General features: G+C 40.0%; 3 protein-coding genes across 6 annotated transcripts in view; 1 reads left to right on the plus strand and 2 right to left on the minus strand.

Annotated features, from left to right (window-relative positions):
- The first annotated feature begins 508 nt into the window (after nucleotides 1-508).
- Nucleotides 509-1,531, plus strand: LOC134818780 (cysteinyl leukotriene receptor 1-like). Its single transcript, XM_063828425.1, has one exon. The coding sequence runs from the start codon at nucleotides 509-511 to the stop codon at nucleotides 1,529-1,531; it is 1,023 nt and encodes a 340-aa protein (XP_063684495.1).
- A 1,909-nt stretch (nucleotides 1,532-3,440) lies between these two features.
- LOC134818782 (tektin-4-like) lies at nucleotides 3,441-6,697 on the minus strand. Its single transcript, XM_063828426.1, has 4 exons — nucleotides 6,626-6,697; nucleotides 5,340-5,543; nucleotides 5,042-5,187; nucleotides 3,441-3,881 (listed from the first exon to the last, which is right to left on the minus strand). Exons 1-4 carry the CDS (start codon nucleotides 6,695-6,697, stop codon nucleotides 3,860-3,862), a joined length of 444 nt encoding a protein of 147 aa, XP_063684496.1. The 3' UTR covers nucleotides 3,441-3,859.
- Nucleotides 6,352-12,488, minus strand: part of LOC134818300 (tektin-1-like) — a 70,986-nt gene continuing 64,849 nt past the window's right edge. For 2 of the 4 annotated variants that reach the window (XM_063827799.1, XM_063827797.1), the window contains 12 exons: nucleotides 11,358-11,456; nucleotides 10,682-10,769; nucleotides 10,241-10,355; nucleotides 9,991-10,123; nucleotides 9,752-9,835; nucleotides 9,518-9,630; nucleotides 9,302-9,406; nucleotides 8,909-9,044; nucleotides 8,649-8,732; nucleotides 8,271-8,474; nucleotides 7,973-8,118; nucleotides 6,352-6,837 (listed from right to left, as the gene is read on the minus strand). In XM_063827799.1, the coding sequence (XP_063683869.1) occupies nucleotides 6,816-6,837; nucleotides 7,973-8,118; nucleotides 8,271-8,474; nucleotides 8,649-8,732; nucleotides 8,909-9,044; nucleotides 9,302-9,406; nucleotides 9,518-9,630; nucleotides 9,752-9,835; nucleotides 9,991-10,123; nucleotides 10,241-10,355; nucleotides 10,682-10,769; nucleotides 11,358-11,456 (1,329 nt within the window). In that variant the 3' untranslated portion in view covers nucleotides 6,352-6,815. Of the gene's footprint in view, nucleotides 6,838-7,972; nucleotides 8,119-8,270; nucleotides 8,475-8,648; nucleotides 8,733-8,908; nucleotides 9,045-9,301; nucleotides 9,407-9,517; nucleotides 9,631-9,751; nucleotides 9,836-9,990; nucleotides 10,124-10,240; nucleotides 10,356-10,681; nucleotides 10,770-10,954; nucleotides 11,043-11,357; nucleotides 11,457-12,488 lie in introns of all 4 variants that reach the window. The other 2 variants (XM_063827800.1, XM_063827798.1) reach the window with 1 other exon arrangement.

A 12,488-nucleotide genomic window follows, 5' to 3' on the forward strand; every position in this document is an offset into this window, starting at 1 on the left:
TAGAAATGAGCACAATGCTTGATTTCTGAGACTGTGCTGCCGTACAATAATAAAAAGTAGAAATCTAAGGTTATTATCACTAGAAGTTGGGATAAAGCTTTGTTTTTCCACATTATCTACTGTGAGAGTAAAGCCAGCACTCATTTAATCCTAGTCAAATTCTAAAGGTGAATACTGAGTAGAGATGGGATGTGTACCAAAAAACTGCTTTGGTTGAAAATTCAAAAGGAGATCATAATACGAAAATAATTACATCGTGAGAACCCGGAACTAGAAATGGTTCTGTAATATAAAAGTTTGAGCAAATTGAGGCACAAGCCAGCATCCGTGTGACTCCGCTGAAAATCTTGACGATGAGTACTAAGTAAGTGGGGTAAGAGGAAACCAAAATACAGCTTGAGAACCCAGAACTGGTACTAACTACCATTCCCTCACTTCTACAATTCCCTCACTTCAGATTTATCATATTGCTTACTGTAGCTCTGAATAAAGGCTCTTCATTGAGAATATGACCGATGTAGCCCCACCGATATATTCAAACCAGACTTTGTTTGCTTTGCAGAGCAGTTCAAGATATGCCTGGACCGGATTTAACATTTTCCTGCTCTTCTCGTCCCTAGTAGGTGATAGTATCATCCTAGTAGCTTCCATAAAGTACAATGCTTTCAAGCTACACAAAATGAGTGTAGTGCTGATTCAGCACATGGCTATTTGTGACTTGATGCTGGCGATGACTCTGATCCTTCCAACCATCGTTTCGTTAACCTCAAACGAGTGGGTTCTTGGAAGCACAATGTGCTTTCTTCAGCCATACTTTGTGCATTTGGGCTATACTGGGAGTATCTATTTCACCCTAGCGATGACAACGACCAAACTGATCATTCTCAAGAACCCATTTCTAGCACGGGAGTGGTCAAGAAAAAAGGCTCACCTAATTTGTGTACTGATTTGGATCTTCTCTCTTGCTGTTGACCTAATGGTCATCAGCACTGGCCCAAAAGATGCATATTTTGATTACAGACGGTACTGCTGCAGATCTGGTCTCAGTGCTCCTATTTGGAGAATAGTTCTCCTACCTCTGGTCGCATTATTCGTTGGCATCCTACCTGTTGCCTTGGTGATCATCACTACCCTGATGTTGCTTTGGAAAGCTTGGAAAATTACCAGACGAGGAGGAAAGAACCTGAAACTGGAGGGAGTCCTGACGGTAGTCCTGACTGCCACTGTCTTCACTATCTCCTTCCTTCCCTACACAACTTATCACATCGGATCAAACTTCGCTGCCAAAGACCCACTGAGTACCTATCATGTCCTCTTTTTCACAGTGGCGTCGAACATAATGTCGATCAACATAATGTGCAATTTCTACATATACAGCCTAACTGTGCATAGCTACAGGCAGTTCCTTGTGACCAGACTCGGTCTTGCAAATCGGAAAAGCCCCGATATCTCTGGAGACACTGCACTGTCTCTAAGACGAAAAGACAAAGAAGGACTGGATATCGAGTTGAACATTGAAAGATCAGCCTGAAGACAACAAAGAAGAACAGCAAAACGAGTTGAAAGATCAACCTGAAGATAAAAAAGACGGATATCATGTCGTATCGAGTTAATTGAAAGATCAAATTGAAAAAGGTAAAGTTGGGATTTTAATTCATTTGAACGAGTAACTCTATACACTTATACAACCGGATGCATCAGGAGGATTTTATAGGCATACAAATTAAAACAAACATCTGAGGCGACAAAAAAGCCTTGACATCAATTTTGACCATTGTTAATGGTCTGGCCCGGCGCCATTTCGAGAAGAAAGCGGCGCGCGCTACTTCAAAGAAATTTAGACGAGTAACATCTGTCAACATCAATTTTGCTTTAGACTAAATTGCATATAATTTTGATGGACAGTTTGTTGTTTGTGTTTGCAACGAAATTTTTGTAGGTTCATAACTTAACCTACTAAGACGCACGCCGAGTTGGAGTCGTTGACGGTCTTGAAACAAATATTTTATTGCTTATGAGTACCACCTGTTAATGAACTTTGAAATTTGAATCTGAAATTTTGAATTTCACTTGTCACTGCCACTTTTTAATTGCTCTATCCAGAGCCCTTGCGCTTGCAGTAGCGCGCGCCCGCCTCACGGCGGTAAAAAGTGAAACAAGCGCGCCCGCAGTGGCGCGAAAGCACATGGTTAGGTTTACTGGGCCGCGCTCAGCCTGTCATTCGATCCGCCTAATCTCTATTCGTTATGTTTACCAACATTAAAGCCTTGGGTCTTGACGGATGTTACTCGTCTAAATTTCTTCGAAGTAGCGCGCGCCGCTTTCTTCTCGACGGCACGAGCTACGAAGTAGCGCGCGCCGGGCCAGATCATTATCAATGGTCAACCTTGGGTCCTCAGGTAAGGTTAGGTGAAACTTTTTAATACTATTAGCAAACCTTAATTTATCTTTTTAGATCGATAAAATAAAAAGATTTATTCATTATTTTGGTTTTCCTTGATACATGTTTCGCGCGAAAAGTGGCATGCAACGTACGTATGTCAAGGTTTTCCTTCCAAGACGCACGCCGAGTTGAATTCAATGATGGTCTTGTAATACTTGAAAAAATATTGTACAAATAAGTATTACTCTTTGATTTGATTCACGATGTCAATCCTTCGTATTTCGCCGATCTGCATTTGTGGTTGCGAGAAGCATTATTGGATGCGCGCGCGCGACCCAGTAGTGCATCGCGCTACAACTCTTTGACAAATTTCTTATGTGAATTTCTATTGTTAATATAAATTCTGATTGACGATACAGTTGTATGTTTATAACCTACCAGGACGCGCGCCGAGTTGGACTCGTCGACACTCGACAGTCCTGGAACAAATATTTTACTTACCTGGGGACCCCAGGCTATTAAATTATGTTCATAAACATAGCCTGGCGTAATTGAACCCTCTAAAACGTTGTATCATGTTGCGACCCCCACGGTCGTTTCACTATGGTGACGATACAGGGGGAGCCGCGCACTTCGTGCGCGGCGGGTCATACAACGTATGACAAGGTCTGCACGGCTGACGGCACACGAAGTACACAGTAACAGTTTGGTTTTGTCTCACGTCGTGACCCTCATCGTCATTTCAATATCATTTAAAACCGTGGCATAAGCCACGATATGGCCGGGTGCACTTTACTCGTGCACGGTGGGCCCACAACGTCAAACGTGAGGCAAGGTTTATCTCTATGATTAGCCATTAGCGGGCTGCGCTTATCATGGAACTACCAGTACCAGGCCATGCTTTAAACTCAGTTTCACCATATATCGCATTCACAATTTACATGACAGTGTCTTTTTGATCTGATTTTGAAGCTATTCTGATAGTTTTACATTTTCGTTAAAAGTAAGACACCCTTTTGCAGATTGTTTATATTAACAATTAAATTTAAAGTAAAACCAAAATACTTATATATAACATTTTGCACAATATTCAGTTTTACATATTATTTTCATTTTTCTCTTTGTTATCATCATTAACCAAATGCTGCATGGAAAATTCAGATGAAAATTGAATCTATCAAATCTTTCACATGGTCCAACTTCCATTTTCCACGAAAAATAACGATCATAAATAAAATTGAACGCTAGCTACATGCCCACAGGCATGCAAGATAAAACATACTATGAGACTAACATTAGTGCACTGCCTGTATGGTAAAAACAGGATGGTGCAGAGTTTGGAGTAACGGTTCAAGCATCACTATCAATAACCTCGTCTAAACGCTCGCTGGAATCACGTGACAGAACATCATGTGACGTCACTGTAACCACACGTGGTCTCCATGGCGATGTGAGTCTTCTGACGCAGTAAATATCTTACATACCAGCGGGTCTGAATCTGAAAATGGATAGTCGAGTTAGTGGAGTTTCGGTAAACATACTCAACCATCAAGACGGTAAATTTTGCGATTAAGTAAAACATATTCCAATTGGACTTGTTAGCGCTGACAGAATTGGAAACTTGTTTACAGGATTCTTATACACGTATAATCTGCTTGTCCACTGTTAGGCAGAATGTATGATGTAAGGCACCATCCAGTGATCGACCGGGGAAATTTCTGGCTGGGCCCGGAGAGTATCATTTTCGGCCGGTGTTTTTTATCAGTTCGAATCTTATCCAACATTATTGTTTCGCATTCCTTATAAAGGTAAAAGATGGAAGCAGGTTTTCGATCGTAGATCTTATTTTATAAATCCTAGTCACAATCCCTGACAATATTTCCAAGGTTTTAGCCGGTCGATCACTGTTACCATCAAACCAAAAACAAATGCAGAAATAGTGAGAAACCTTGACGGATATGTGCCATGCCATGATGGACAGATGTTAAACTTTACGACGGATATGATAGTGCTCCACAACCCAATGGCCGTTCGTCAGCCTGAAAATGACGCCTCTTTAGAGAAAATGGCGATTAAAGTACCGTTCGAACCAGAGGCAACTGCAAAATTTAGGTGCGGCAATATATTTCATACTATGCGATACTGCACCCGTTCAAAAAGGCACATTATGCGGTAGTATTGCGGCAGAAATCGTGAATTGTCTGGTAATGATGCGGTTAATTTTTCAAAATTATGCGGTCGAATAATTTGAAGATGAGCGGGTAAGCTTTAAGCCGATAATGATCCATCAGATGAAGGACGTTTCGGAAAATATTCATGATTTACAAGCGGGCAATGATGGTAGTAAGTGAGCTGAGTCCTAAAATTACCAAAATTTTAGGATTTGAAGGCTGGCTTTCACTGCCTAAAAATGAGAAAAGTTTTCCATCATCAATAATTATGTGGAAAAGTGCGGAAAATGCCAAATTATGCGAAACCATGCAGAAAATGCCAAATTTCACAAAAATATGCGATAATGGAAAAATATGCGAATAATCCGCATCCATCGCACCTGGTTCGAACAAGGGCAAGTGCTTCACTGGGTAACATGCGAATACAATCCAGTTCTACTGCTATTTATAGGTTGAACAGATATGTACAGAGATCAGAACTACATACCCTCTCCACGATAGAGTCTTCCTCAGTCTCAAGCACTGTTGTTCATCAATCTGGATACTCTTCTTCTTGATGGCAATGTCCTGTTGGAGTCGCTCCTTGTTCTTCAGCAGACGGTGAAGAGTCTCCTCAGCAGATGCTATTTGTTGCTGAAAAATAAATATGTACTTATCAAATTGTGTGTGTTATTAATGCATCGCTTTCTTTAGGTTTCTCTACGGTCAAAGTAAATACGAATTCGTATACGATAAAAGATAGGAATCACGATAATATTTGCTAAAAAACACCCTAAATAACGAACCTTAAGGGCCTCCTGGGAGCCATTGATATCGTTAATCTCAGAGAGGAGACCTCCGTGAACGTAATCACGAGTCTGCTCAACATTGGGACGCTTGGCTCGCACGGCGAACCTGGTGGTGGCCACCTTCATTGGACCATCCTTGCTTCGGAGGGCTTCTCTCAATTGGTGGAGAGAATCTTCCACACTTGAGATCTCTTGGTTTGTCTGAGAAAAGGAGGTTTATTTTGGAGACTTTAGAAAAGTAGAATTTTTAGATTGCGAGCCTTGTAATAACCAAAACTGTTTATCATTATGCTATGAAGGTAAAGCATCATGTCAACTTCATGATTATTTTAATATATTTTTGTTTCACAACTTGTTTTAAGAATTAAAGCAGCCGTATTGATCCTCCAAACCTACAACTTTTAAGAGCTAGAATTGGCCGTATTTTGCCGTTAAAATGCAGCTTATACTGTTTTACTTTATGATTGGGTCGTAATTCATAAGCAAATTGGCAAGAAGTGGTGCTCACGGTCTCACTGAACGTCACTTATCGCTCAGTTAAGAGCGACCATGGTCTTAAGCGACAGACAGCCTGCAGGGATATGATCCGAATACGAAATATCCTTGTGTTTGGCATGTAGTAGCCCTAATTGGGTACTTCGTCACCAGTTATGATACCCAGCAAAAGTTACTGGCTGGTGGTGGTACTAGAGGTGGTTTAATTTAAACAGACGGCTAGACCTCCAATCTAGCGCATTCCAATCTTCAAACAGCCAGCACGTGACACAATTCAGCCAATCAGCGTATAGGAATCTGCAAAGTTACAGTTGCAAACTTTTGATCGGCCCAAAAGGACACTTTTCTGGAGATTTGTTGATAACTCCAAATCTACGCTGTTTTAAAAGTTCCCCCTTGGGGGGAAACGTTACTTTTACAAGACGAACATGTTGCAAAAAACCGGAAATGTCTTTTTGATATGATTTTGAAGCTATTCTGATACTTTTACATTTTCGTTAAAAGTAAGACACCCTTTTGCAGATTGTTTATATTAACAATTAAAGTAAAACCAAAATACTTATATATAACATTTTGCACAATATTCAGTTTTACATATTATTTTCATTTTTCTCTTTGTTATCATCATTAACCAAATGCTGCATGGAAAATTCAGATGAAAATTGAATCTATCAAATCTTTCACATGGTCCAACTTCCATTTTCCACGAAAAGTAACAATCATAAGTAAAATTGAACGCTAGTTACATGCCCACAGGCATGCAAGATAAAACATACTATGAGACTAACATTAGTGCACTGCCTGTATGGTAAAAACAGGATGGTGCAGAGTTTGGAGTAACGGTTCAAGCCTACTGACATCACTATCAATAACCTCGGCTAAACGCTTGCTGGAATCACGTGACAGAACATCATGTGACGTCACTGTAACCACACGTGGTCTCCATGGCGATGTGAGTCTTCTGACGCAGTAAATATCTTACATACCAGCGGGTCTGAATCTGAAAATGGATAGCCGAGTTAGTGGAGTTTGGTAAAACATACTCAACCAAAATATATTCCAATTGGACTTGTTATCGCTGACAGAATTGGAAACTTGTTTACAGGATTCTTATACACGTATAATCTGCTTGTCCACTGTTAGGCAGAATGTATGATGTAAGGCACCATCCAGTGATCGACCGGGGAAAATTTCTGGTCGGGCCCGGAGAGTATCATTTTCGGCCGGTGTTTTTTAGCAGTTTGAATCTTATCCAATATTATTGTTTCACATTCCTTATAAAAGGTAAAAGAACATATCAAAATGGAAGCAGGTTTTCAATCGTAGATCTTATTTTATAAATCCTAGTCACAATCCCTGACAATATTTCAAAGGTCGATCACTGTTACCATCAAACCAAAAACAAATGCAGAAATAGTGAGAAACCTTGTGACGGATATGTGCCATGCCATGATGGACAGATGTTAAACTTTACGACGGATATGATAGTGCTCCACAACCCAATGGCCGTTCGTCAGCCTGAAAATGACGCCTCTTTAGAGAAAATGGCGATTTAAGTACCGTTCGAACCAGAGGCAACTGCAAAATTTAGATGCGGCAATATATTTCAAACTATGCGATACTGCACCCGTTCAAAAAGACACATTATGCGGCAGAAATCGTGAATTGTCTGGTAATGATGCGGTTGATTTTTCATAATTATGCGGTCGAATTATTTGAAGATGAGCGGGTAAGCTTTAAGCCGATAATGATCCATCAGATAAAGGACGTTTCGGAAAATATTCATGATTTACAAGCGGGCAATGATGGAAGTAAGTGAGATGAGTCCTAAAATTACCAAAATTTTAGGATTTAAAGGCTGGCTTTCACTGCCTAAAAATGAGAAAAGTTGTCCATCAGCAATAATTATGTGGAAAAGTGCGGAAAATGCCAAATTATGCGAAACCATGCGGAAAATGCCAAATTTCACGAAAATATGCGGTAATGGAAAAATATGCGAATAATCCGCTTCCATCGCACCTGGTTCGAACAAGGGCAAGTGCTTCACTGGGTAACATGCGATTACAATCCAGTTGTACCAGTTCTACTGCTATTTATAGCTTGAACAGAAAAGTACAGAGATCAGAACTACATACCCTCTCCACGATAGAGTCTTCCTCAGTCTCAAGCACTGTTGTTCATCAATCTGGATACTCTTCTTCTTGATGGCAATGTCCTGTTGGAGTCGCTCCTTGTTCTTCAGCAGACGGTGAAGAGTCTCCTCAGCAGATGCTATTTGTTGCTGAAAAATAAATATGTACTTATCAAATTGTGTGTGTTATTAATGCATCGCTTTCTTTAGCTTTCTCTACGGTCAATGTAAATACGAATTCGTATACGATAAAAGATAGGAATCACGATAATATTTGCTAAAAAACACCCTAAATAACGAACCTTAAGGGCCTCCTGGGAGCCATTGATATCGTTAATCTCAGAGAGGAGACCTCCGTGAACGTAATCACGCGTCTGTTCAACATTGGGACGCTTGGCTCGCACGGCGAACCTGGTGGTGGCCACCTTCATTGGACCATCCTTGCTTCGGAGGGCTTCTCTCAATTGGTGGAGAGAATCTTCCACACTTGAGATCTCTTGGTTTGTCTGAGAAAAGGAGGTTTATTTTAGAGACTTTAGAAAAGTAGAATTCTCAGATTGCGAGCCTTGTAATAACCGAAACAGTTTATCATTATGGGGGTAAACCATCATGTCAACTTCATGATTATTTTAATACATTTTTGTTCCACAACTTGTTTTAAAATAAATTAAGCTATAAACCTTCTCCAATTGTCCATCAAGACCAGTCTTGGCGTCAGTGAGCTCCTTAAGACGTAATCTGAACATGGAGCCAACCAGCTCGGACTGAAATATTATTATTTGTTAAACATCAGCAGCTTTTTGACGGTCAGGTAAGATTTAACTGAAATAATTGACATAAATAACTTTTTTTAGCTTTGAACTTTTAAGCGACTCATAAAGTGCATATTACATTAATTATCTAATAAAAGTAAACTCAACAAGTGCACACTAAATCATACCTGCTTCTGCAGTTCGTCGTTGGACTTGTTAATGCTAAATTCGTTGAGTTCCCTCTGTAAACAACTCATAACTCGAGCAATTTCACTTTTTTCCAGGTTGTCTTGTGAGAAAGATTCGTGCTTGTCAACTGTGCTCCTGTCATGTGTTAACTTGGTCAGGTGATGTGTTAACTTGGTCACGTGATGTTTAATTAATTTGTTAAAAGTTTAACATGCACATGTTTACCACCAATATCATAATAAACAATATGTGAAACTTCAATGTCCAGCGGATAGGAATGGCGACAGAGATAAACTGCATACTTGAAAAGTAGCATGGAAATACTTGTTGCATAAATGCATTCTTAAAAAAGGTGACCAAATTCCATCCTCTACAAAATATTTCCCACTAACGTGTGTCCGTCGTAAAGGCTGGGTTGAGCGATTTGTTGGAGTCCAGCAGAGCCGTTGTTCAACTTGTAACAATGCTCATCCAGCCTCAAACATTCCTCCTTATCTCTGAAAACGTTAAAATTAATTTCAACTGTTTTATAATTCCAGGCAAAATAAGATCTGATGAATCAGATGTTTCTGTATGCTGCAAATCCTACAATCCTTAAATATTTTCACCTGATGTCGTATTCCAAATTAGACTTGCAGTCGTTGAGATTCCTCAGTCTGGTGTCGGAGTCATTAATTCGGTTGGACAGGAGTTTCTGTACCTCGCTCAGCATGTTCAACTCCTGTGTGAAGTGGAATGTTTGTGCTGAACTCGTCAGTTAAAGAGGGTAGTTTTAATAAGTTTTAGTGTCAGCTAAATTACGAACCATTGTAAAAGTCAAAGGAAATTTTAACGACACTAACATTGATGAGCTCGTCATCCACAAGATCCTGCACCAAATCAATGGCTTCTCTGTTTTCTCTGTTCTTCAAGCAGTTGGTGCTGACCTGGGTTAATTTAAAGTTAAACTAGAAACCAAAATGTGATAAAATGAGAGGAAAATATGTAGAGAATAGCCTGGGGTAGAGTAAAACAATTGTATTATTGTAAGAAGTGGGCAATAGGAATTGGCAGGAGAAATGTGTGTCAGTTGTAAAGTAACCTCTGTGGGAAGCTCAGTGCTAGCGAGAGCTTGTTGGGTCTTCTGTTTGGACATGGTGAGATTGGTAATCTCCTGGCAGATAGCGGCATGCTCTGTTGTGAGACGCTGTTTCCAGTACGCTACAGTCGTTATCCTGACAGTGATTGGGATTAGACAAATGTAACCTGACTTAATCTTCATTTTGAACACATTGTCGGTGATAATGGTAGCCTTATTGAAATATTTCCTCCAGCCGCCATAACATCATTACCTGTCCTGCAGTCTACGGTTGATTTCAGCCTGTTTGGACTTGGTTTTCTGGTCGAGCTCCTTGATGAGCCTGTTGGAGGCATCACGCTGAGTTTCGGCCTTGTTCTTGTCCTTGTCTGAAATAAGATCGGAATTATTCCTGCTTTACGATTTAGAGACAATGAGCGTTTGTCACTAAAATTTAATTGATGTCGCCTCGATAGTGGATATTTTGAACAGAAATCTGAGAAATGTGACCTCGATAAGTCAATAAATAGCCTTTATCAGCCGAGGCGACATCAATTACAATAAGTATTTACAATGTAAAAAGACAAGGTGGGACAATTTTGACAAGTAGATAATATACTTGAATCAATGTTTATATTCGGTGTTTTTATTCAATATTTTTATTTTGTCTGAAAATTGTCAAAATTGTCCCATCTTTGTGAAAAGTTTGACGAACCGCTGAGTCTAACGTGCATGTTGAGGGCCGCATTCCAGTGTTCGGGAGCTTTCCTGTCCCGCACAGAGTTAGAGGGTGCTCCTAAAGTCTGGAGGGAATTTAAAAATAAAACAAAAAGAAACGTCACAGGACAGGCGAAAATCGAGTAACCATCGTGATGGAAATCCCTGGTTCCTGAACCATCAGCTGAACTCTGTCATCATATCAGGTTTTGTGTCACGATGGATACTAAACCTTCCCCGGTCCTGCAGCAAAGTATGAGAAAATACCTACCACTTAACCTAACATGCATATTAAGTGCGGCGCTCCAGTCCGTTGGTGCTTTCCTGTCCCGGATTTCATTCGAAGGTGCACCAAGCGTCTGCAAGCGTTGAGTTTAAAAGCTATCGCCAATATGTGTACTTAATTTACAGTGAACAAAATGTATTCGGAATTTTACACAAATTTATGGAAGCGGTCTTCTATACTATTCTAGCATATCCGATTGATAAAGATTCTTGCTTAAGATTGATAAAATCAAAGCATTTCGATTAACATTTTGATTTAAGACCATAAATTTGATCCGATACTCATCACTTTCTAAAATTTCACTACAAGGTAATACCCAAGACGATCAACCTGCCACCTGGGGCTCTTGTAACAAAGAAATAAATCTATTAATAGAAAGCTTGCTAACCTGCAGTAGAGCCTTTCCAACATCCCGCTTGGTCCCGTAGGAGGGGAGGACTGTGCTGTATGCTGAGGTCATTTGGACTGGTTCGCGAATAGAAGGTAGCTGAAAAAGGAGGAGATCGTACAAACTAGAACGTAACAATTGCAACTAATAATATATGCAGCAAAGATAGCCGACCGGTCAATAATATTCGTGACATGTTAAAAACAGGAGATAAGAATGTTAATAATCTGTGCTTTTGCTTGTGAATTTCGCCCGGATACCGTAGGGAGTCACGCATTCGCGTTAGATACGGCCCGTGCGAGATTGGCTCTTTTTCAATTGTTAAAAAGGTAAACGATAACACTAACAGAAATAGAATTTCGATGTTAAAATACCAGTCATATTTGTTTAAAGGATATTATAAAATAATCCATTATTTCTGCATGAAAACATGTTTCGTGACTTGCAAGAACTTGAAAGAAAAAGTATTGGCAAATATCTCATTAATGAAAGGTGATTTTAAAGGGTCTTTTGCTGATTACAACCGAACAAATGAGCACTTCAAATATGGAATGCCTTGTTAAAATACCATTGATACCCCTTACCCGGTAATTAATTAATAAGTAGATTTTTAAGACTTAATATAAGAAGGGTCCTATTTTCGGTTTTTTCCCAACCACTGAAGCTTATGAATCGCCCAGTTTTGAATTTTAAATTCGGTATCGGTAGTCGTTAATGTTTTGGCAAAGATATTTGTAACATTCGGGTTGTTTCTAGAATATCCGAGAATATTACAAAAAATTGGTCGAAATGGCTGTATGCTGCACGTGTAGTCGGACTGATTATTTTCCATTTCAATTGTAAATTTATTTGCAAGTGATAACATACATAAGTTATGCATAATGATTATACTTGTCGGCCGGGTGGTGTAGTCAGCCGGGCGGTGTAGTCAGCCGGGTGGTGTAGTGGTTAATACATTTGCTTCCCACGCAGACGACCGGGGTTCGATTCCCAGTGTGGACCTATACGGTCGGATGCAGGTTGGTCACCAAACCATGGTGTGAATGGTGGATGCTCTCATCAGAGCTTCTAAAATAATACGAGTGGATTTGGGGTAGCGCCCGTCAATGCTGCAGAGCAGCCCATGTAGTG

The sequence above is a fragment of the Bolinopsis microptera genome, chromosome 7 (genome assembly GCF_026151205.1).
Source record: "Bolinopsis microptera isolate Bmic1 chromosome 7, MBARI_Bmic_1.0, whole genome shotgun sequence".
Taxonomy (NCBI): Eukaryota; Metazoa; Ctenophora; class Tentaculata; order Lobata; family Bolinopsidae; genus Bolinopsis; species Bolinopsis microptera.